This window comes from Myxocyprinus asiaticus, chromosome 10, assembly GCF_019703515.2.
Source record: "Myxocyprinus asiaticus isolate MX2 ecotype Aquarium Trade chromosome 10, UBuf_Myxa_2, whole genome shotgun sequence".
Lineage (NCBI taxonomy): Eukaryota > Metazoa > Chordata > Actinopteri > Cypriniformes > Catostomidae > Myxocyprinus > Myxocyprinus asiaticus.
The window spans coordinates 21,110,210-21,133,656 of NC_059353.1; the positions used below are offsets into that span (position 1 = coordinate 21,110,210).

General features: G+C 38.6%; 1 protein-coding gene across 1 annotated transcript in view; it reads left to right on the plus strand.

Annotated features, from left to right (window-relative positions):
- The window catches only part of LOC127447528 (DNA repair protein REV1-like), a 67,768-nt gene that overhangs the window by 21,125 nt on the left and 23,196 nt on the right, over window positions 1-23,447 (plus strand). Inside the window, exons 3-10 of the mRNA XM_051709469.1 lie at window positions 12,565-12,697; window positions 13,492-13,660; window positions 14,949-15,221; window positions 19,683-20,374; window positions 20,488-20,592; window positions 21,104-21,220; window positions 21,309-21,435; window positions 21,565-21,693. Coding sequence (XP_051565429.1) covers window positions 12,565-12,697; window positions 13,492-13,660; window positions 14,949-15,221; window positions 19,683-20,374; window positions 20,488-20,592; window positions 21,104-21,220; window positions 21,309-21,435; window positions 21,565-21,693 — 1,745 coding nt within the window. The remainder of the gene's footprint in view (window positions 1-12,564; window positions 12,698-13,491; window positions 13,661-14,948; window positions 15,222-19,682; window positions 20,375-20,487; window positions 20,593-21,103; window positions 21,221-21,308; window positions 21,436-21,564; window positions 21,694-23,447) is intronic.

Below are 23,447 nucleotides of genomic sequence, written 5' to 3' on the forward strand. Positions count from 1 at the left end.
CTCCGAGCACCACTCCTGAAATGGGGGCACTCCAGCCGACTTCCAACCCCTCAAAATCACCTGTCTGGCGACCATAACACTGGTTAGGACCCAATCCTCCACGTTTATTCCCCACACTGATGACTGCCCCATCTCCAGAATACAGAGTCTGAGGCAAAACGATACTCGAGTGCCCAAGACGTCACATACAAAACTCTGAACCCTCAACCAAAACCCCTGGATCTTAACGCACCCCCAAAAAACATGGGTTGTGTCTCCATCCTCTGATTGGCATCACCAGCAGGTGGGTGTGTCTTTAAGACCAAGCCTATACAATTTAGAGGGGGTCCAATAGAATCTATGTAAAATCTTGAATTGCATGAGGCGAACCCTTGCATCTCAAGATACAGACTTGACATTTTTAGAATCCTAGCCCACACTCCCTCCAATACCAAGTTTAAATCTATCTCCCATAATCTCTTGATAGAATTTAGAGCTCTGTCCCCCAGACTCTGAATTAACAGGGAGTAATACACTGATGCCTCATGACCTTTTCCAAAAGCAGTAATCACCACTCCTAGAGTATCTGCCACTTTAGGGGGGTATATGCTACTCCCAAAAACAATACAGAGCAGGTGGCACAGCTGTAAATAACTATAGAACTGAGATCTGGGAATCTCAAAATGTTGAACCAAATTTTCAAAAGATCTCTCCACTCTCATATAGGTCACCGAGTGTAGAGACCCCCCTTCACAATCCACTCCGTCCAGCAGAAAGGGGACTTATCAATACATCATTTTGGGTTCAGCCATATGCTTGAGGCAACATTTAAATAAATGTCCGAATTAAACACTCTGGACACTTTTGTCCATACCGAGTGCAAATGCGAGAATAACGGGGTGTAACTTAACTTCTTCGATTAGTTTGATAAAAAGGCTTTGCAGTGGCGAAATAGGGGCAAAAACTTCCTGTTCAATTGAAAACCAGGGAGGGGCTCTCTCAGGTTCAAGTGACCAATGAGCCAAATGTCTTGAGACCAAATGCATAATAATAAAACAAAATCTTGGGTAGGCCTAGCCCACCTTTATCATTCGGCCTATGTAACTTATTAAAATGTAATCTAGGAATAAAATTCATTTTAATAACAGTAACCGGTTGTTACTGTTACTGGGCAATATGCTGTCAGAGCCAAAGCTTTGGATTTGACCAATTGACTCTGTATCCTGAGAACATAGATATAATGTAATGAAGCCCACCTGCCCACATCGCTCGAAAAACTTTTTATTAAGGGATCAGAATTAACTTTAACTAAATCAGACAAATTTGCTGGGAATAAAATGCTCAAATACTTAATGCCCTGTTTGGGCCACTGGAAGGCGCCCAGTTGTCACTGTTACTGGGCAATACGCTGTCAGACACAAAGCTTTGGATTTGACCAATTGACTCTGTATCCTCAGAATTTAGAAAAGGAATGAATAATTCTGTGGAGTCAAGGCATAGATCTAGTGAGGTTGGAGATGAATAATAAAATATAATCTGCGTAAAAGAAAGGTTTATGCACCACACCTCCCGCCACCACCCCTGGAAAATCCTCTTCCCTTCTTATCGTGGCTGCTAATGTTTCCAGGGCAAGACAGAACAATAATGGGGAAAAAGGGCAACCCTGCCGGGTGCCCCTATCCAGAGTAAAATAATCTGAAGTTAATCCATTTGTATGTACCGCCGCTACCGGGTGTCTATAAAGTAACTTAATCCATCCAATAAAAGTATTCACGAACCCATATATTTCCAAAATCTTAAAAAGATAATCCCATTCTACCATATCAAACTCCTTTTTGGCATCAAGTGAGATGGCCACGACCGAAGTCTGATCATTCGCCACTGACCACATAATATTGATGAGACGCCTGTAGGCAAGGCCTTAATTACCTCGCCAAGCTCCTCCAAGGTTATCTCAGAATCAAGAGCATTTTTTTGCTCAATCGTCAGTTTAGGGAGTTCTAATGGTTCCACAAAATTCCTAATGTCTTCATCCGTAGATGAAGATGTGGAACTATAGAGATCAAGATAGAATTCTTTAAAAGCATTATTAATATCAATGACCGAATGGTAGGGAATGGTAGAAAAAGACTCTCTCTGCTTTATATATCTAACCAAAAAGCTTCTTGCCCTAAATAACTAAAACTCCACCTTCTGCAACAAAAGAGTATTATATCTGTATTTCAATCGGGTCAATTCTCTGAGGCCATCAGATGACATTCGGCGCTTCAGCTCTGTCTCTGTACTTTTAATATTCCCTTCCAACTCCATGAGTTTTCGTGCTTTGGATTTTTTGATGAATGAGGCATACTGTATGATCCAACCCCTAAGAACTGCCTTAAGTGCCTCTCAAGCCATGCCCACAGAGGATATTAAGGACCAGTTGGCCTCAAGATTTTGCAAAAGGGATACTGTGGAGAGCAGGGCGGGCCAAACGGCGACTGTGCGGAACGAGGTCGGGTTGGATACCTGCAGTGGATTATCTTGCCCAGCTGTGGCTGATTACAGCATTAACGGGTGAGAGATAAAGCCATAGCAAGAGCTGCAGTTGCGGAGAGACACAGGGAGAGAGACTCAACGAAGCTGTTTATGTGTAATGTTGAGCTGAAAAGCCAACTGAGTTTGTGTAGTGAAGCTGAAAAACAATCCTTTTGTGTACTGCTGGAAAGCGGCCTTTTTGTGTGCGACTGAAAAGTGCAACAATAAATGTCTACATGTCTGTCAAGCCGGCCCCAGCATCCTCCTTTCCACGAATCCTTACAGATACATTAAAGCACCAACTATATGAGTTCTTTTTCTCCATATGTGGCAACACCTCTAAACTAGCCAGGGCGTGATCTGAGACTAAGATGTTTCCAATTGAGCAATCAACAACAGATGAAATGAGGGATTTATATATATATATATATATATATATATATATATATAAATCTATTCTAGAATAAATCTTATGGTCTGATGAAAAAAATTTATAGTCCCTACCAGATGGGTTTAAAAGTCTCCAAATATCTATAAGACCAAGATATTTACACATCCTGTAAAGCATCAATGTTGCTCTAGGGGGCTTACACACTTTTTCTTCACTATAATCATGGACTGAATCCATCAATAGATTAAACTCTCCTCCCAATATTATACCATGAGTGGTGCCAGCGGCTTGCAACATCCCTTCAAGATCTATAAAAAAGCCCTAATCATCAGCATTAGGTGCGTAAATATTAGCCAAAATCAACCTTTGCCCCTGAATTTCTGCTAAAACAATAATGACTCTTCCTAATTTATCTTCAATCTGTTTGAGACATTTGAATTGTAGATGTTTACTTATCAGTGTAATGACTCCCCTGCTCTTGCTTGAGCCAGCACTAAAGAAAACATGACCACCCCATATCTTCCCATATTTTTCAGCTTCCTGCGGGGAAAGATGCGTTTCTTAAAGAAACACTATATCATATTTCCTTCGTTTCAGAAAAGAAATAACCTTCCTTCTTTTATGGGGTGCCCCAGCCATTCACATTTCACGTGGAGAGAAATAATCCACTCATATTAACAATTTACATTTTGACATATAAAAAAAAATATCTTGTCAAAAATAAAATTATAAAGACCACATTCCAACATTAGTGCAACAGTCAAAACCGATCCTTCCCCCAAACCAAAATAACTGAAAAAAGAAAGATGTGTGCATTAACCCCATGCACGACAGCGCCAACCAACGTCCATCCCTCTAAACCCAAACAAGAGTCCCCGTGACAACTTTGCCATCGGATTGCTCAAGTCCGGTGTTTCTATACAAATTTTGTGAGACAGAATTACATAACAGAAGAAAATCTATAATACAAACTCCAGCCAATAGGCAGAATAAACACAAAGAACGTGTAGATTCCTTAGCATAACTGTCCCGAAGGTGTGATCCTTCACAAAACAAACTCCAGCCCGTAGCGGAACCAGAACAAAAAAAAATAAATGGCCGTTCAGTTTCCTCGGACAGTCAAACGAACATTCAGTGAGCCGGCTGTTCATGAGTCCAGTAGATGACCTAATCCGTCCAAAGTCCTGCAAAAAATACTGCACAAAACAAACTCCAGCCAATAAGAGGCATAAACATAAAGAACATGCAGATTCACCCGCACACTGTCCCGAAGGAGTGCCACCCCACAAAACAAACTCCAGCCGCCAGGCGGAACCAGCACAAAAAGAAACAAAACAGGCGCCCAGTTTCCTTGTACGGTCAAGTAAATGTTCAGTGAGTCAGGTCCACTAGACTGCAAAGTGTGCGCCACACAATGACTTACTCATTCCATAGGCTTTATGAAGGATATCGCATGTTGGGGACAAGTAAATACTTTGCGGCCATCCTTAGCATCAGTTCTCAACCTGGCCGGGAACTTCAGTGCAAAGCGACCCTCCGTCGATGCAAAAGTTTCTTGAAGGAGTGTTATTCCACAAACAAACTCCAGCCGCTAGGCAGAACCAACACAAAAAGAAACAAAAAGGCGCCCAGCTTCCTCAGACAGTCAAGTGAATGTTCAGTGAGTCAGGCCCATTAGGCAGCAACATGAAAATCACCAAATGGCTTACTTACCCCATTGTCTCTATGAAGCACAATGCTTGCTGTGGGCATGTAAATATTTTGTGGCCATCCTTAGTATCTATTCTCAATTTGTCCAGAAACATCAGTGCAAAAGCGACCTTCCGTTAATGTAAGAGTTTCTTGCATTCCTTGAATCAATCACGTTTCTCTCTTGTTGAATTTGCTAAGTCTGGGAACAAGAAAATGTTGTGGTTCTTCCAAGAAATCCTTCCTTTACTCCTCGCCTCGCGTAACACAAGATCTTTATCGGATGATCTCAGAAATTTGGCCAGAATTGATCAGGGCCTGTCTCTTTCCGCGGATCTCTAAGCTGGAACTCTGTGAGCTCGCTCGATTTCCAGCTTATGGCCTGTTATGTTGAGCAGACTCAGCTCGTCTAGGAATTTTACCATATCTCGGCCTTCCTCATGCTCACGAATTCCAACAATTCGGACGTTGTTTCACCGATTATGATTCTCCAAGTCTTACAACATTTCCCAAACGCGTTCCAAATCTACTTTGGTCGCTAGCGGGTTAGCAGCTAATTCCCTCTCCGATGACTCCAGAAAATCAATCCGTTTCTCGACGTCCCCGATTCTTGTAACCAACTCAGAGAATTTCATCTCCATCACAGTGATTGATCGACGTATTACAGCAAGATCCTCCAAGTCTGCCATGAACTTCGCCAGCATTAAAGACATGCTCGACAGTTGACGTTGAATTTCTCCCACCGCACCATCCAAATTGAGTCCCTGGTCTGCGGCCCTGTCTGGGGTATCAGCTTGAGCATGTAAGTGTCTTTTAATATTTCCAGAGCCCAAGGATTTTTTATTCTTTGACATGTTGACTTCATAGAACAGTTATGTAGCAGGGGGTATTGAATCTCACCGATTTAAGACACAAAAATTATTAAAAACTAGCAAAGTGCGCAGAGCTCACCGTTCACACGTCCGATCCCCGCATGGCGCCACTCGACTCCCACCTGGCCTATATATTTTTTTTCATATATTACAAACAAGAATCCAAAGTCCTACTTGGAAAAACTCACCCGAACCCGGTGGCTTCTAACGTGAAATGCTCTGAGAGCACTGACAGCAGCGTATTTGCACGTGTACCAAGAACAACGTCACTCAAGTGGTTTTTGCTGAGCTTTCCTACCGGGGTGGGGGCAATTGCATGGTGATTAAAACCGCTACTGTCTGGGCCCCCTCAAGTCCGGGCCCGGGACAAAAGGTCCAGTTGTCCCCCCTTATCTGCGGCCCTGTCTGGTGTCAGGTAGACTGGGTGAGACAACAAAGCAGCCTGCTGCCGTGCACCAGAGGGAACAACAAAAACAGGCGAAAGTCTGTTAGAATGAAATCCAAGAATGTCCATTTTATGGGTGTGTGAAATGTACACTCACTGAGCACTTTATTAGGAAAAGCTGTACACTTATTAATGCGATTATCTAATCAGCCAATCGTAAGGCAGCAGTGCAGTGCATAAAATCAGGCAGATACGGCTCAGGAGCTTCAGTTAATATTCACATCAACCATCAGAATGGAGAAAAATGTGATCTCAGTGATTTCGACCATGGCATGATTGTTGGTGCCAGACGGGCTGGTTTGAGCATTTCTGTAACTGCTGATCTCCTGGGATTTTCACGCACAACAGTCTCCAGAAAAAAATCTGGACCGAAACACCTGGTTGATGAGAGAGGTCAACGGAGAATGGCCAGACTGGTTCGAGCTGAAATAAAGGCTACGGTAATTCAGATAACTGCTCTGTACAATTGTAGTAAGTAGAATAGCATCTCAGAATGCACAACACGTCGAATCTTGAGGCGGATGGGCTACAACAGCAGAAGACCACATCAGGCACTTTATTAGGACCATAGTGTTCCTAATAAAAAGCTCAGTGAGTGTACATTTAAACAACTAAAACAACAAGACGGAACAAAACAAAAGACAAACAAACAAATCCGATGTGAAACGGCAGCCAAACACGCCCAGTGTACTCAGCATACTTTATTGCAAAATAAACCACGACAGCCTGATTAGGAGGGGAAGCAGAGGGGCCTTGTATCATCCCTGTAGGGGTTTATTTTTGTGATAATGACTGGCTGACTGTACATTTTCCCTTATTTTCAGATGATGTCTCTTTTTGGTGCTACAAAATGTATGTCATTGAAAATGTATGTCATAAAATGTGTCTTTTGTGATGCCATGTGTTTTAAAGGATGAAAAAATTTCAAAAAAGGAATTCTTGAAATTTAATCAAGGATTTGGAGTAAGATGTGTTAAAGGGGAGGCTATGCAGCAGCTACTGTTGAGGCTTCCTCTGATTTACCATGTTGTCTTTAAAAGCAGCAACTGCAAACACTGTAAATGTTGTTTTACTGGTAGTGTAACTCACTGCACTGGAATGTTTGTTACTACTGAAGTCTAGATGGGTTTTCATTTGTATTACACCAGTGAGTAATTCCAGTTTTCCTCACTGGTGGCTAGCATCTCTGCTCTGCCACCACAGTCTAAACGCAGAGAGCCTTGTGAGAGACTTGATTGGCTCCAATGTCCTCGTGTTCCTCAGGCATTAACTAAACCGCATAAAGGACTCCACATTTACAAATACATTACAATCACAATATTTTCCTTAGTAGGTGGCTTCTGAGCATTTTGATGCCAAATAACAGGAAACAGGAGAGGGTGGAGTATTTGTAATTTATTGTTTTTTATTGTTTAGTGATTTGTGATTGTTAATCGTAATGACAGACCCCAGATCCCATGTGTGCTTGTGAATGTGAATGTTGCCAGAGCATGTTTGGTATTAAGATGATTTTGTGCCGAATATTAAGTTTAATGAAACATAGCAGTCTTTGCCTTCATGTCTTTGTGTGCTCAGTCTCCGGTTGTGTTGGGCCTCATGTATTCAGATAAAAGACAAAGGCAGGCCTAATACAGTCGTAAAAACCTAACTCAAGCCCCCACCTTCCAAGTCGTAAATCTTACTGATAAAAATCGTGCCAAAATCAAACAATGGGAGTCCAAAACAGACTACAAATCCATGAAGCCTTGCTCACTAAAGGATCGAACTCTCAACTCCTATTGGATGAGGCACACAACACAACGTCCCTCAAACATGACATCATCAGGAGTTGAAATACCTCTGAAATGCTTCCAGAGTTACTTCCAGCGACTTTGTTCACCGAATATAGACATAGCTCTTTGGACGAGTTGAGATTACTCTGTGTTCAACCGAACACTCTAACGGATCCGAAGGAGACCGCCGAGCAATTCACATCTTCATCCGTTTGCCTACAGAAGTGAAGAGATTAAAGATTTCTCTTCCATCTTCAATCAAGTCGACATTTCTGAGTTCTCCGCCGGCCCGCCAAGAATCAACAGCCGTGCCCGCCGACAGAGCGAGGAAACGGCCTCCCGTCATCACCCGAGCCTCAAGGAACCGGGTCAGAGTTAAAGGACGGAGGAAAACACATTCTACCTGTGTCCTCATGCGATTCAAGTAAGAGGTTTACGTCTGGGCAGAGATAGAATATTGTAGTGTGTTATTCTTGTGTTTCAAGGTTTTTGCTTGTACAGTTTACGGACCGCCATGTCCGCTCATTATTAATACTCAGGGTATTAATTATCACAAATTTGTTTTGCTGTATTGTGGTCCAACCAAATTGGATTGTTGTGCAATTTCGCCATCGCAGGTGAGACAGCAACTGAGTTCATCCATTAAAGAGTCAAATAACACGGGACTTTACGAGCCCCGCTCGTAAAACCGCGTCTCTGAGTGATAAACTGAGAGCTGCTTTCTCTCCCACTATCGCAAAATCGGCTTTAGGGCTGTCACTTCTCTCTCTCTCTCACACTAACCACACTGACACACACACACACTGTCACACACACACCTTATGTGTTATAGGATTATTTTTATTTCCATATCTAATCATATCACTGTTTACTTTGTAGTTGTAAGTTGTAAGTTTATTGACTGCATTGTATTAATTATTAATTGATATTACTGCATAAATAAACTTTGTTTATATTACAAAGAGAAGTGTTTTGGTTTGTTTTGCATATGCCTGTGTCATGCTGACGGGATGTCAGTGCTTGGATTCAAACCTTCATTCATTGTTTTTTTTCCCGAAAATCGATATTCTTCGGATGTCGATTTTCCTAAGAAAACAATCTAATATTGAGACTGTTTTACTATTTGGTTATTAGTCCCTAATTCCAGGGTGGTGCCCCGTCAATCCTTATTAATATTCTGTTGATTTTTGATAATTGATAATTATTTTTGATGATTGAATTTGAATGATCAATAAGCTAGTGTTAATTTTAATTAATGTTTCATCGATGTTAACAATTAACGATTATCTTTGATAATTGTTGATTTAAAGGATTAAAAAAAGCTAACATTGATTCTCATCAATGTTCTATTGATTTTAATAATTAATAACTATCTTTGATAATTATTAAGTATTGCTAATAACCAAGCTTGCTCCTAAACGTAGCACACTACATTTACTGGAGCCCCATATGAGGTTTTAATGAGTTAGATCCAATTAATTAATGTAAATATTAATTAATAACTACAGAAATAATTATTAATTATTTCTGATAGTAACACTGATCTAAACAACCAGTAAAGCCCTACAGTTGTATTAGGTTCAGGAGTATTTCCTCCTAGTACAGGCAGGGCTCGAGTTGAGGGGGGATACGAGGGGACAGCATCCCCTTTGTTGCAAGAAATACCAAAAAGCATCCTCTTGTAAAACCACCATCCCCCCTTACCATCCTCAAAAGATTAATTGTGTCATGTATTACTTAGAACTATCATGCAAGTAAAATATTTAATTTTCTACATTTGATAAATAATAGACTTTAAATAATGGCGATTTGCTGAATTCAATTTCAACATTTGTAAGTTTGCCAGATTTCTATAGGTAAAATTCCCCAATAAAATCTTGACACTTGTAAAGTTTGGAAATATTCTGACAGGGTGACGCTTTAGTCACTCAATCTGGCAACCTAGAATGTGCTAGCTCTCTCTCCACGGCGAAAAGACGGCAGTTTTCTGAAAACACTGAAAGCACTGAGGTATGTCAAGAGTTTAGCAGTGGGTTGATTTTTCCTTCCTAGTGTTCACATGAAAGTTACATCACTGAAGGTAATGAAAGTTTTCAGAAGTTTTGTACACTTTCAGAAATGGCAAAGAGAACACTACAAGGAAATATTTTGTCTTTCTTTAAAAAAAAAAAAAGAGAACAGAACGTAAGAATACTATGGCAAGTGTACAGTTACAACATGTACATGTTTTTAAGTCAAACAGTTTTCAGGATTTCTCTCATAAAACGCTTTTGTGTGTAGAACAACTTTTTTACACAACTGTTTTAGCATCCTTCATAGAAAACGCCCAAACTTTCTTTACTATTTCAGTTCTTGGAGAAGAAAAAATGCATGTCTGTGACAGTGTGCAAACAATCTAGAAAAATACATTTATCATGATCATAACATGGATTCTTTTCACAGAATTCATCATAAAATACAATAACAGAGGGTAACAGGTGCATATTATGGCCATGTGTCCTTCAAGTGATGCGTGTTTTTGTCCAGATCTATTAATTTAAAAATACATTTAAAAAAAAAAAGGAATTCACGCAAACCATTTACTTGAACAAGCCTCTTCTATGATGAGCATATTTTTATATTTTCAAGTCATATTTTTATTTTTTTTCTGGGGCTTATAGTAAAAAATGTCCAGAGACAGTAAAAAGTGAAATTCCTGAAAAAATAAATGTTGGCATGACTAGTGCAGAATAATCTTTTATTGTGATTTCTTAAAAAAAATAAGCCGTGAAACAATTGTTTTAAAATATGATTCATATTTAAAAATGCTTTTGTTCACCAAATCAAAGTCGTGGTGTAACCAACATGTAGGTAGTCATTTTGTTGTTTATGTTGACCAGAAAAACCATAAAGCAGAGTGGACACCTTTAGACCCTCAAAACTGAGCGTGAAGTTTAAAAAAAAAATCTGATATTCATTTTGACATTTTTATGAAAAGGAACATTTTGTTCAAGTCATGTGATGTAACCTTGAGTAAACTTGATATTTTTTTAATCAAAAATTCATAATATATATATATATATATATATAAAATACCTTGAAAAATGTATTTGAAAACATTTTGGAAATGAATGATGAAGTTGTTTATACTCATGTATTCAAGGTGCAAAGAAAGTATTATTATTATACATTTTGCTTGATGGTTAGACCACATGACAATTTAAAAGTTTTAAAATTTTGGGGAAAAAAAAAGCTATAAAGGTTTTTTCAAAAATGTATGAAACCAAATTGGACACAAAGATTACATTTCTGAGAACTTGACACAAGTGTTTTAAACTAGATTTTCCAAAGATTTCTCATTTTAACACCTTGGACATCCTTATTTGTCAATGACCCATAATTATTAGGATGAACCCCCCCTCCCCCCCCCACCATCGCTCTTACAAATTGACCACTGAGTACAGGTGGAGCAAGTGAGTATTGTGGAGTATTTTGTTTGTGGTTGTGTGTCTGTTTATTGGTTCAGGCTGAACTCCTGGGGCCAGATTCACGAAAATGTTCTTAAGAAAAAAATTAAGAAAGTTCTTTGGATAAATTATAAGAAGTTCGCAAGAACATTCCTAAGTGCAGTTCTTGAAAAATTCTTAAGTTCTCAAATGTTTTCTTAAGAACGCCTTAATTTTTTTTCTTAAGAATAAAAAGACAGTCTTTGACATTGTCTGATCAGCCTGTTAATGGAATTGCCTCGTCTAATAGCCTACAACAAATTCAATACTTCAGCACTGGTAGATTGTAATGATGAATTTATCTATTAACCATTTTTTTTTTCTTTTCTTTTTTTTTTTTTTTTAAGTAGCAAGCACCGCAGTAATTTTTTTGAATATAAAGTCCATGAGATGTGTTAATGACAAAGGAGAATTGACTTGTTGGTAACCATTTGATAACTTTTAATTTGACATGGAGGAAAAGAAAAGAGAGAAAAACTTCAGTAGACAAGAGGGTCTTATTGAGGAAATTACTGCAAGGAAAAAGTTCTCCTTGGGAATCTTGATAATTACATCACATCGGGTGGCGGAGGCTGTCTTCGCTGTGGCCAACTCCGATAGGGATGTGGATGGAGGGGTAAAAAAGAAAGTCTCAGATTTCTAATGATATAATTATTATGTTTCTATGAACTCTAAAGATTGCGGAGAGAGAGTGCAATATGCAGCACATCCATTAGCATTTGAATTTGTTGATAACATTTACATGTTTTGAAAGCTGAAAATAAAAATATAATTAAACACAAAACAGTCAAAAATGTTTTTTTGTTTTTTTTGGTGTAAAATAACATTTCTTGTAAATGGCCCACTGCGATTTGAGACTCAACATGAAAAATCCAGTAAATTCATTAACATCTTACCTTTTAGGATTTAAGATAAGATGTTATTTACAATGATTTTTACGAACATTTTGTTTTTGAGAATTTGAATGCTTAAGAAAAAAGATAAGAACGTCCTTAAGAAGTTTTTCGTGAATTCAAAATATTCGTACCTTTTTTCTTAAGTTAGAAATTAAGAAGAAAATGGTAGTTAAGAAGAAAGAATGTTTCGTGAATCTGGCCCCTGAATCCCAGCGTTCTGTCCGTTGCCATGGATACAGAGAGTCGTGGTGTCCGCAGGGCAGACTTGCACCTCCAATCTCATTGAATGTCTGAGGCATAATCAAACGCTTGTCAGCCAGACACTGCACATTTTTCTTTGTGTGTGTGGGTCTGTATTCTTGTCTGCTCATTTTGTTTCTGAGGGATTTTCTGTTAGAATTATATTCTGCTGTATACAGTAAGTGTGTGTCCCGTCTGATGCTCTCTTTCTTTGTGTACATGAGAATGGAGCATTTCCTCTATAAACATTGCTTGTGTTTTGTTAAATGTGTGTTTAGGGTGGTTACATGGCTGCAAAAATATCTAAGCTTGAGGAGCAGTTTCAGAAGGACGCCCCGAGAGAAAAGCAGAAAGATGGAACATCGTCCTGTATCTTCAGCGGTGTGGCCATCTACGTCAACGGATACACAAGTCAGACTTCTCTCCCCTTACTGCTGCTATTACCTACATATCCTTAAATTACAAATGTGAAGATGCAGACAATCATTCTTCGCTAAATGAGTATTAGTGTTAAAGGGATAGAAAAATCCTTTTTTTTTTTCTCTCTCTCTTTTCCTTTTCACTTTCTTTTTTTTCTCTTTCTGTTCCTTTTTCTTTCTTTTTACTTTTTCTTTCTTTCTTTTTCTATTTTCTTATTCATTCTTTTACTTTTTCTTTCTCTTTTTTATTTTCTTTTTCCTTTTTCTTTCTTTTTTCGCTTTTCTTTCTTCTCTTTCTCTTTCTTTCTCATTCATTCTTTTTCTTTCTTCTGTCTCCTTTTTTCTTCATCTTTTTATCTTTCTCTTTATTTCTGTTTTTTCTTTTTCTTTCTCTCTTTATTTTTTATTTTTCTTTCTTTTCCTTTTTCTTTTTTCTTGTTCTTTCTCTTTCTGTCTTTCTTTTTCTTTCTTTTTTCTTCCTTGCTTCCTTGAAACACAAAAGATGTAAGGCAGAATGTTAGGATCTGATAGCCTCAGTCACCTTACACATTTGTTATTTTTTTCCCACACAATGAAAGTGAATGGTGCCTGGGGCTGTCATTCATGTAAGTAAATGAAGTGAATGATCCCTTTAATGTTTATGTAGTTAATGTTCCTTTGGTGATTCTGCCTTTGTTTATTAAACAGCTATATTAGAAAGTGGCTGGACTTTATCAATATGTTGTGTGTGACCAATTTGCCACTGATGTTTTGAGAATCTTGTATGTGTGTGTTCTACATATACAGATCCCAGTGCAGATGAGCTGCGCAGGCTGATGATGCTGCACGGTGGGCAGTTCCATCTCTATTACTCGCGCTCCAAAACCACACATATCATCACCACCAACCTGCCCAACAGCAAAATACAGGAACTCAGAGGAGAGAAAGTAGTGCGACCAGAGTGGATTACAGACAGGTGTGGGCATGTTGTATGTATGGTGTTTATTATAGTATTTTATTTTTGGTTATTTTATTATAGAGACAGTAGAGATGATACAGGAAATTATGGGGGAGACAGATGGGGAATGCAATCAGGACATGATGCAGGCCGAATTCAAACCTGCATCTTTCTCATGAGCATATTTGAAGCACATGCGCTACCCACTAGATCAGGGGTCGGCAACCTTTTTGACATGGCGTGCCATTTTCTTTTTTTTCCTGGTCAATGGCTGTGCCAACAGTGTGTTAATTTTTTCAGAGCATCTTCTGAAAGTGCTTTAATAATAGAAAACCTGTCCTTTTGTACAAAATTAGTTAACACAGTTAATGTCACAAATTTGCTTATTTGATTACTGATCACAAAATTGTGTGGAATTTTAAATAATTCTTATATTATGTCATTGGAATCATGTGATCACTAGCACGCAAGCGACAGCGAGGGAGGAGCAGGCTATTTTATTTATAAGAAGTTTTTCGCACCTGCCTTCCAATCTATATCTTGATGTAATCCTTCCCTACGATCACGCAACGTGTTTTCATCAGCTGAATGGGAGGCTAAACACTATTAAAGTGTGACGAGACTTGCGCTGCTCATGCAAGCCCATTCACGCATCATGAGCCAATCCTAAAATTTTATTTACAGGTTTAATTTATATTTTGAGTAGACTCAGATTTTTGAACACCATGATGTGGGTTTATGTTTTCTCTTTTAATCGTTTAATGTAATTTTGAGTGTGACCATGGTTTAAGGAGGGTGTACCTGTATGCTGGGTTGGAAATCTCAAGGATTAATAGGGGTCTTTTCCTTATTATGTGTTGTTCTGAAAACAAAAAGAAACAAATGAAACACGGAATGTAGCCTGTCATCCACGCAGCCTGACCGAAGCAAAGTGAGTGTGTTTACTCACGCGATTAACTGAAAGTGTAGTGCTGCCAGCTTGCGATGCGTGAATGGCTTGCATACGCTGCACGAGTCTGTTGGGCATACTGCAGTCTCGTCACTTTTTAACTTTTTGTTTAGCCTCCCATTCAGCAGATGAAAACATGCTGTGTGATCATGAGGAAGGATTACATCAAGATGTGGATTGTAATGCAGGTGCAGAATTTCTATAAATAAAATAGCCTGCTCCTCTCTCGATGTTGCTGGCGTGCAAATGATTACCCTTCCGCATGCCAATGCTGGCACGCGTGCCATAGGTTGCCGACCCCTGCACTAGATTATGGCACCAACATGCTAATATGCTTGCCTTTTTTGTTTATTGCAGTATAAAGGCAGGCCACCAGCTTTCATATGTGCAGTATCAGCTGTATGCAAAGCAGAAAGGCCTGAGCTTTACCACTCTGTGTGAAAGAGAAGTACAGGATCCATCGTCCAGCAGTGTCCCACCCAAACCCAGTCCAAGTCACCCCCAATCAGACAGCATCCAGCCTCATCCCAGCCACACTGAAACCCACTCTAAAGAAGTCCTCAAATCCACTCACAGTAACCACCCTAATAAATTAATTGAGCAAACCAAACAACTGCTGGATGTCAGACTGTGAGTATGCTTTATAATAGTGGATCTTGACTGGTGTCTTGTAACCCAAACAGGTTCTGTTAGGATGAAAAACATACTAAATGCAAATCCTCCATAGTTAGGAGTAGGGCTGGGCGATAGCAAGATGTAATTGGATATCAACGATATCTTACAAATATCCTGATGCCGATTGTGACACTCATTGGCAGACAGATCGACAATATCAGCAGTCGCCAAATATATTAAACAGAAGCCCAGGGTGTGAAATTTGCACCCGCCAAATGTGACGAGGCTGAATACAGCTCCTTATTCACAAGTTGCTTGTCCAAATATGGGAATTTCATGTGTGGGTAATTTTGCCCATCTCCCCACAACAGTGGTGGGTGTCCTGTAAGATGTCTCAGAGTAACACACAACAAGAAATGCTGTTAGACACAAAAACACACTTTATTATATTTTTAAGAAAAAGCCCATGTCTGATTCACTGTTTATTCAGAGGCGTGCAATGCGAGCCTGTCTCGTGGAAAAAGTTATCACTCTTTTCTGTTTCAGTCTTCTGAAAACTGTTTGCAAGAATAATGTCATCTATGAGAATGCTGCAAATGATCTCCGACCATCTCAGGAGGTGCTCGAAGTTTAGTTCGCTTTATTTCCACGGAGCAGTTTGCGCTTGCGCATTGTGAACGCAACTCTGCAGGTTCACTTAAATATATCTTTGTATTAAAGAAACAAAGACAAAAGAGATTAAATCAAAATAATACAAGACCACATTCACCTTGAACCGAAAATTGTATTTTCTTTAGGCAGAATTAGCTGTATTAACGAAAAGCAATACAAACAAATTCTATAAGAACACGCATTAGTATTATTATTATCTTTACATTTTTAATTGCCTTTAGTTCTTAATTTATAGGCTATTAGTAATTTTCCACCTGTTGTCATTATGGCTACAACTAATGATTATTTTGAAAATCGACTAATCTAACGATTATTAGAATTATTATTTGACTATTCGGCAATTTATTGCAACTATTAATCATTAGCTCTTGACCGACTATTAAGCTTGTGCTCCGACTTAAAAGGTTGTATTAAATGTGCTTGCTAACAATACAGAGGACAAAATCATCTTTTAAAAATACCCCTAAATGACATTCACTGAATTAAAGGAGAAAAAAAAAAAACTTTTTATTAAAGGTGCAATATGTATCAATTTCCATGTAATATTCGCCATTTTTTGCCAATGTGTGAACGGCTTATAACGCAACTTAAAAAATGAGCCCTTCCCGGACTTCCTAGGTTGCCTATAAAGCCTGTAGACTGATTTTCATGCGAAGGGAGCGGGTCGCTTTTGCCGGGAAAATCCAAAGGATGTGACGTTTATGCACGCTCCCAAGAGACTTGCCTCAGACAGTAATAGCTTCTCCTCCGCTATTCAACAGCGACAACTGTCTACAACACTAGGTAACATTATCTTAGAGATGGAATCCAGCAAACGGCCGACTCCCAGCACAACACCGACTCCTACATAAACTCTGAGTAAGCCCCAAAAAACATTTATCTACTGAATCCCGTCTAAGTGGGAACGTGATCGTGGTCGAGCGAAAACTAGTGTGAACATCGGCAGGCCATTTGATTCCTGGAGGGACCTTCGTTTGGTTTTGGGGATCAAAAACGACTCTAAATTGGCATTCTTCTTATCTTACATAACTGCAAAGCATGTGAAATATAGTGCCATAAGGATTGATCTGTGTAATTTTAGCTAAACTACAATAACACATTAAATGAATGCTACACAATATTCAAGATAATGCAAAAAGCTCCATTCATTAGTGTAATGTAACTTGGTTATACAGAAAATATATACATTCTATTATTATAAAACAATAGCACATTGATATATCAAAATGACAGTTGTGATGGAGTCACATCAATACTGAATTGTGTCAACATATTTATAATGTACAGTCTATTTTATAAACAGCTACTGTCCTCATCCACCAAATTTAGCTAACAGCTATTGATAAAGCTGGCTAGCTAGCTAACGCCAACATAGGCTATCATATAAATGCAGTCAATGTATCATGCAAAGAAAAGTGATTACTTCAAACTACAGTCTCACATAGTCAGACCTATATCCACACTTTGTTTTAGCCCTGTTCCAGCACTGGAGAATCAAATATAATATACAGTCTCAAAGTTTATAGTAAAACAACCATAACTGTGTCATTTTAATTATGCTACCTCATCTGTCAGCATGATGCCGGTGAATCACGTTGTCTCTTTGTACGTTACGTCATTGTTTTGGCCGATGCTCGCTCACGTCCCTATGGAGTGTGTGCACGAGCACGAGCAACAGGTAGCTGGCTGCAGTTCACTTAACGGCCACAGGTATCATTAATAACAAGGGTTTCTGAATCTTACATACTGCACCTTTAAATTTAATTCAGTTAAAAAAATGACTGCAAAAAATCCTATTGTTATCAAGAGTTTTTGTCTTGTTTTCCATTTTAAACTTGTGTAAAAATCCTTAAAACAAGATACATTTACTTGAGAAGCAACATATAAGATATTTAGACTTGCTTTAAGAGAATGTGTAAGTGTATTTTGTATATTTTTCTATTCAAGATCTATTCTCTAAAAGCAAGTCTAAATATCTTATATGCTGCTTCTCAGGTGAATGCATCTTTTTTTAAAGGGTTTTTAGATATTTTAAAATATTTGTATTTTTAATATTCAGCATTGTCAGATAATAATTATTTCTTCTGCAGTATAGCTGCTAAAGATAATGTACGTTTTTTTTAAAGGAGTTTTATATTTTTATATTGGAAAACAAGCCAAAACAAATCAAAAACATATTTTGTTGCAGTGTATAATGGGGCGAAGACTGCCCTCTCTCACCTTTCTGTTCACTTCAATCCATCTTTAACTCACAAAAAAACAAACTCTCTCTTATTAATAAAGCTGCATATTGCCAATTTTCTTCACGATAAGAAATGCACAGTGACATATTATGATTCAATAAGTCGCAAGCCATCACGTTATAATCTACAGTAGCTGCAGCAAGCGCATGCTCGAGGAATGAGCATCCCCGCCACAGAGTGTGCATCAGCCGAATGCAGTTTCAATCTCTCCCCGTAGATCGGGACACTTCGCTTAACTCATAGAAGAGGCGCTGACCGCACAGAAAAATGCCAGTTTTGGAGTTTGTAGTTATTTATATGACCTGCTTCCATATTATTTAAACTTTATTAAAGCTAAAACGCATTAAACATAGCTTCATTAAAGATGTAACGCCGGGGTGTTTCCTTTTAAAGACATTCGACACACAAGTTTTGCTTCAGCGGAGCAGCAGCTCCAGCTCCACTTATTCCACAATGAAGAGTGCTTCTCTATTTACTTATTTTGATTATTCCCTCATACTGTGCGATCTACATCACCTGAAGCTGTTTGGAAAGTTTAGAGTGCATCTGGACTGTGAGCTGTATAATTCTTCCTCTCCTCAGTCTGGCACGAACTGCAGTGCTGCTCTCATGCGTCATCAGAGTTTCATGTGATCTTATGTTACGTTAAATGAGATCAAACGATTATTCGACAACAAACATTTTTGCAGACAATTTTTTTTTTTATTGTTGACGTTGTCGATAAAGTCGACTAATCGTTTCAGCCCTAGTTGTCATACACGGATACTTGCATGATGGCAAATAGGGCCATTGAAGATGGTAACATTTTTGGATTTGTGGAAGTGGTTATATAAGATTTTTGGATCACTTCGTTAATGTCATTGCTTTTTTCATTTAGTTTAAAGTGCAATTTGAATTTAGAAATGTGTTTTGTTTTAGTTTGTCGTGTCTCAAATTAATTTTTAAAGTAAAATCAATACAACAAAAATATTCACCGACCCTCGGCAGGGGGTTGATGATGTAATCGGGTATTGCGATTATTTGTTCTTTAAAATATAGTGAAAATATTTTTTGCATATCGTCCAGCTCTAGTTAAGATAGCAAAATAAATAAGCCTAACAATTTTTAAACTGGAGAAATTACTTTCCATGTCTTTTTGTTGTTGATAAGCGGAGCAAATACAAAATATGCAACACATGTTGCCGCCTCATTAAGGGTTGCACCGCATCATCCCAAAGGATGTCAAAGGCTGTATTTTGCTGCATTTTCACCTTGGTAATATAGTTATACTAATACATTGTTTGGCCCAGTATTTATTCCATGGCTTAGGCTTCTGCTGTTGTTTATGCATTTACAAAATTGTCAATTTTCTTTTTTTTTATCGTACAAAAGTACTATGTTGGGTCTTTACTTGATGTCCCATTTAAAATCCAGTTAAGAACCACTGCTTTATAGTATGTCATATTTTATACATGCGTGTGGTATCAGTTCCTATTTGTTTATCAGTATGTATAGCTGTAAAAAACATTTTGCAAATTCATTAATGTTGTTACTTCCTGTACTCTCTCCTTTTGTCTAGCAGAAATGGCTCGTATAGAGTTATCTCTGAGGAAGCCGCAGGGAACTCTGGAGTTATTAGGATTCATGATGGAGATAATGATGACAATATGTATGCCCTTTTGACAAAAAGCTTGAAAGACCCTTTGTTAACCAATGGTTATGTACACCCTGTAAATGGTGCCTTAAAGCCTCAGGTCTCGGTTCTTCTGTCAGAACATCCTTCTCAAGTTGTTGACACAGGGTCTCATCAGTCTAACCTCCCACAGGCAGGATACAAGGACAAAGATCAGCCGAACTGCTGCTCTGCTGGTTCAAAAGCAGATCAGAGGCCCATGATCTCCACAGCCAGTCCCATAAAGAAGCCTGTTACTCACAATATGCAAAAGGACATTCAACCAAATCCAACATTCCATCCAGGAACTTCTGCTGTGCCTGAGAAGGCTAATCGTCTGCTGGATCAGACTGGCAGAGGTCGAGTAAATGGGAGTTACCATATTAACCCTAACTCCACCCTTGCAGACTCTAGTAACCAATCAGCAGAGGCTGGATTAATATCTGAGTTCTTTTCTCATTCGAGGCTGCATCATATCGCCACATGGCGGAATGAGTTCACGGAGTATGTGAATACCCTGCAGAGCAGGCGACGAGCAGCAGGGGGAGATGTTTTCTCTGGAAAAGAGAAACTAAAGAAGCTCAGAGATAATTGCAGTGCAGGTAGCATGTTGATATATATATATATATATGAATAATAGGATAACCTATATATAATGTGTTTGATACACTGATTTTGGTCAGCATGTTGCATAAAATATCTTTCTTCGGTCCAGGTTCCTCAATGCCTGCTCCTCGGGTGCGTCAGTCTTGTATTCTACATGTGGATATGGACTGCTTTTTTGTGTCAGTGGGAATCAGACACCGACCAGATCTCACAGGTACCTTTTAAGACCCCATGAAATGTCTTGACTAGCAAAGTTATCTTTCCTGTGTTGAAACAGGAAACAGGCGGGATGAATCGAAAGGCTCAATCCTTTCTTTTTATATAGCTAATAGGCTTTAAACATGTCACAGCAATGACTCATGATTTGGCATGTGGGATTTGGGGGAATGACATTCTTAATTCTAGAGAGCAACTGATTGGACTAAAGTCTGTGTAGTGCAAGATGAGTCATCAATATGTTTGGTCCATTTTCCAGGAAGAGAAAGATTGTAATTTTATCTGTATATATCTGCTAAAGGTTAATTTTATCAACTTTACACTAGCATGTGGATGGCCTTAAAGGCAACAGACAAAAAATAAAATCTGCAAAACTATTAATTTTTAAATCATTGGGTCTTTCAGTCCCTGAAATACTCCCTCACATACCTGCAGCTTGTTGACTTTGAGAGCAAACTCAGGCACTTGTTGGATACCTGAGCTTTATTGATGGTCAACTTGTACTCTAGGGAAACCGGTTGCGGTAACAAGTAACCGTGGTCCAGGCCGTGTTGCACTGCGACCTGGCGCCAATCCTCAACTTGAGTTTCAGTACTATCAGAGGAAACAGAAACAGTACAGAATAGGTGAGCCCTGAACTTTGCTACAGACTTCTACAAGATCACAAAAAGTGCAGTGTAAATGTTGAGACCATTATGCTTTCTGCTCACTTAGAGAAGACAGATGGTGATCTTGAAATGACCCCATCTCCACAGTGTGAGGAGGCTCTCAATAATGCAGTGGATCAGGACCAGACTGCCCTGTCTATGGCAGAGATTGCCTCCTGTAGTTATGAAGCTAGGTATTTATTATAACCCTGCCCTACCTGTTTAGTTCTGTTCATTAACATGCACACAGCGACCTTTACTGCCTTTTAGTATTGTTTGATATCTTGCAACAATGGTTAAACTGATGTTTCTCTCTCTTACAGGCAGGCTGGTGTGCGAAATGGCATGTTTTTTGGCCAGGCTAAGCAGCTTTGTCCTGATTTACAGTCAGTGCCATACGACTTTCAGGCATATAAAGAGGTGGCACTGGCCATGTATGAGACTGTGGCCAGGTACAGTTATGCAGAGTTATAATGTTAAAACTTTTACAGGGCCTGAAATTTAGCACAGGATTGTGCACAATTGTTATAATTGCAACAGTTTCTGCATTCATAATGCACACATTTATTCTCTTTAACATGAACATGAATTTGTAGACCAGAGCATGTGAGCGAAGCGGAGCGATGTGACACTCCGCTCAATAACCCACTCCATGTGTGTGCGCTCCGCTCAGTTACTGGTCAAGCTCACCGTTAAAAAAGCGTTCGCTCAAATCCCGCTCCGACATTAAATTTATCTGTAGTATACTTGGTTCCAAGCACGTACACGGCGGGTGGCTACAGTGGCCCAAGTAACTTTTGCCCACATGGGCTGAGGAGCCCCTCTGGGTGAAATATAGACTAAAGGCCGACATTTATTAAATTATCTAATGATTAGTAATGTACACATCTGAAATGATGTGATTATATTGTTGTGTTTTTGTATATAAAATCTCGCTGTTTATTTTGGACTGGTTTACAACTGCTGTTAAATAATCGGGTCTACCAGACCTTCATTATCATTTGTAATCGGTCAAATATTTCTTTGTTAGCACATATGTCATCAACATCTTCAAATAATACCTAAAAAAAAAAAATCAGTTCTAAATTGCCTTTATTTACTCTAAACAAGTAAACAAACATGCCTCTACAAGTGATAAAACATATCTGTGTTGGCGTGGAAACTCGCATACACGCAAATTTGCACTTTTCAGTTTAAACTGGACCCGAGTGATACAACCGACCCAGAAAAACACAATTTTTTCGACTTTAAAGTTTGTTCGAGTCGTTTATGGCAATAATGAAAACGTGGACTGGTACCAGGAAAAATATTGCAGGTAAAAGTGAAATTCATAATTGTTCTTCAGTTGTCTCCACAGAATGATTATACTGTAGATTTGATACATTAATAGGTTTTTGATTTAATGCTATCAGACTTTGGGTCTGTCAATTAAAATGAGCAATTTTTCATCCTAATTTTGTGTTCAGCTGTAAAGGGCATATTCATTTATCCAGAAAAGAGCAGCAAATGTTTTTCTCTTTTTCAGTGTTGTTGCTTTATTAATATTCCCTACAATTTTATATGTACAAATCATATGTAATCTAAAGGACTGTGGTTAATTACATAATAATTATTATATTAGTAGATACCATGTGCCCCCTTTGTTTTTCCTTGATATTTTTAAAGCAGCATAAAATGAATCTGGACTTTATATGCATCAAACGATCATGTCTTGTGCATGCGCTCTTTGTATGTACAGCAAAGCTTAACCATGGATTTAACAAATAACAAATATTTGTCATGCATAAAGTGAGATTTTTTGCAATATATTAGATGAAATCATGTTTAATGATCCTAAAACAAATTTAAAAAAAATGTTTTTCAAATGTACAATCATTAAAAGATTTTTTTTCTCTGCACATGAATGCAGCAAGCGATGTCGAAGATGTTATCTGCAACAACTAATCTAGAGTCATTTTTTAAGTTTCACGTATCGTTAAGGTGGATTTGGCTTTGGGAAACTGACCAGCAGTTATGTGCCACTTTATCCCGAAGCAGACATCTAAAGCAACAGGCGGTCGATTAGGCTAAGTGAGATAATTCCGCTATGAAATTCTCTATGCGAGAGCGGAAATCTTTTCCAATCAAATGCTCAATTGTACAATTAGAGGTATGAAAGCAGAATGCTCCGCCTGGAAATTAGGACACACTGATCTGCAAGATCATG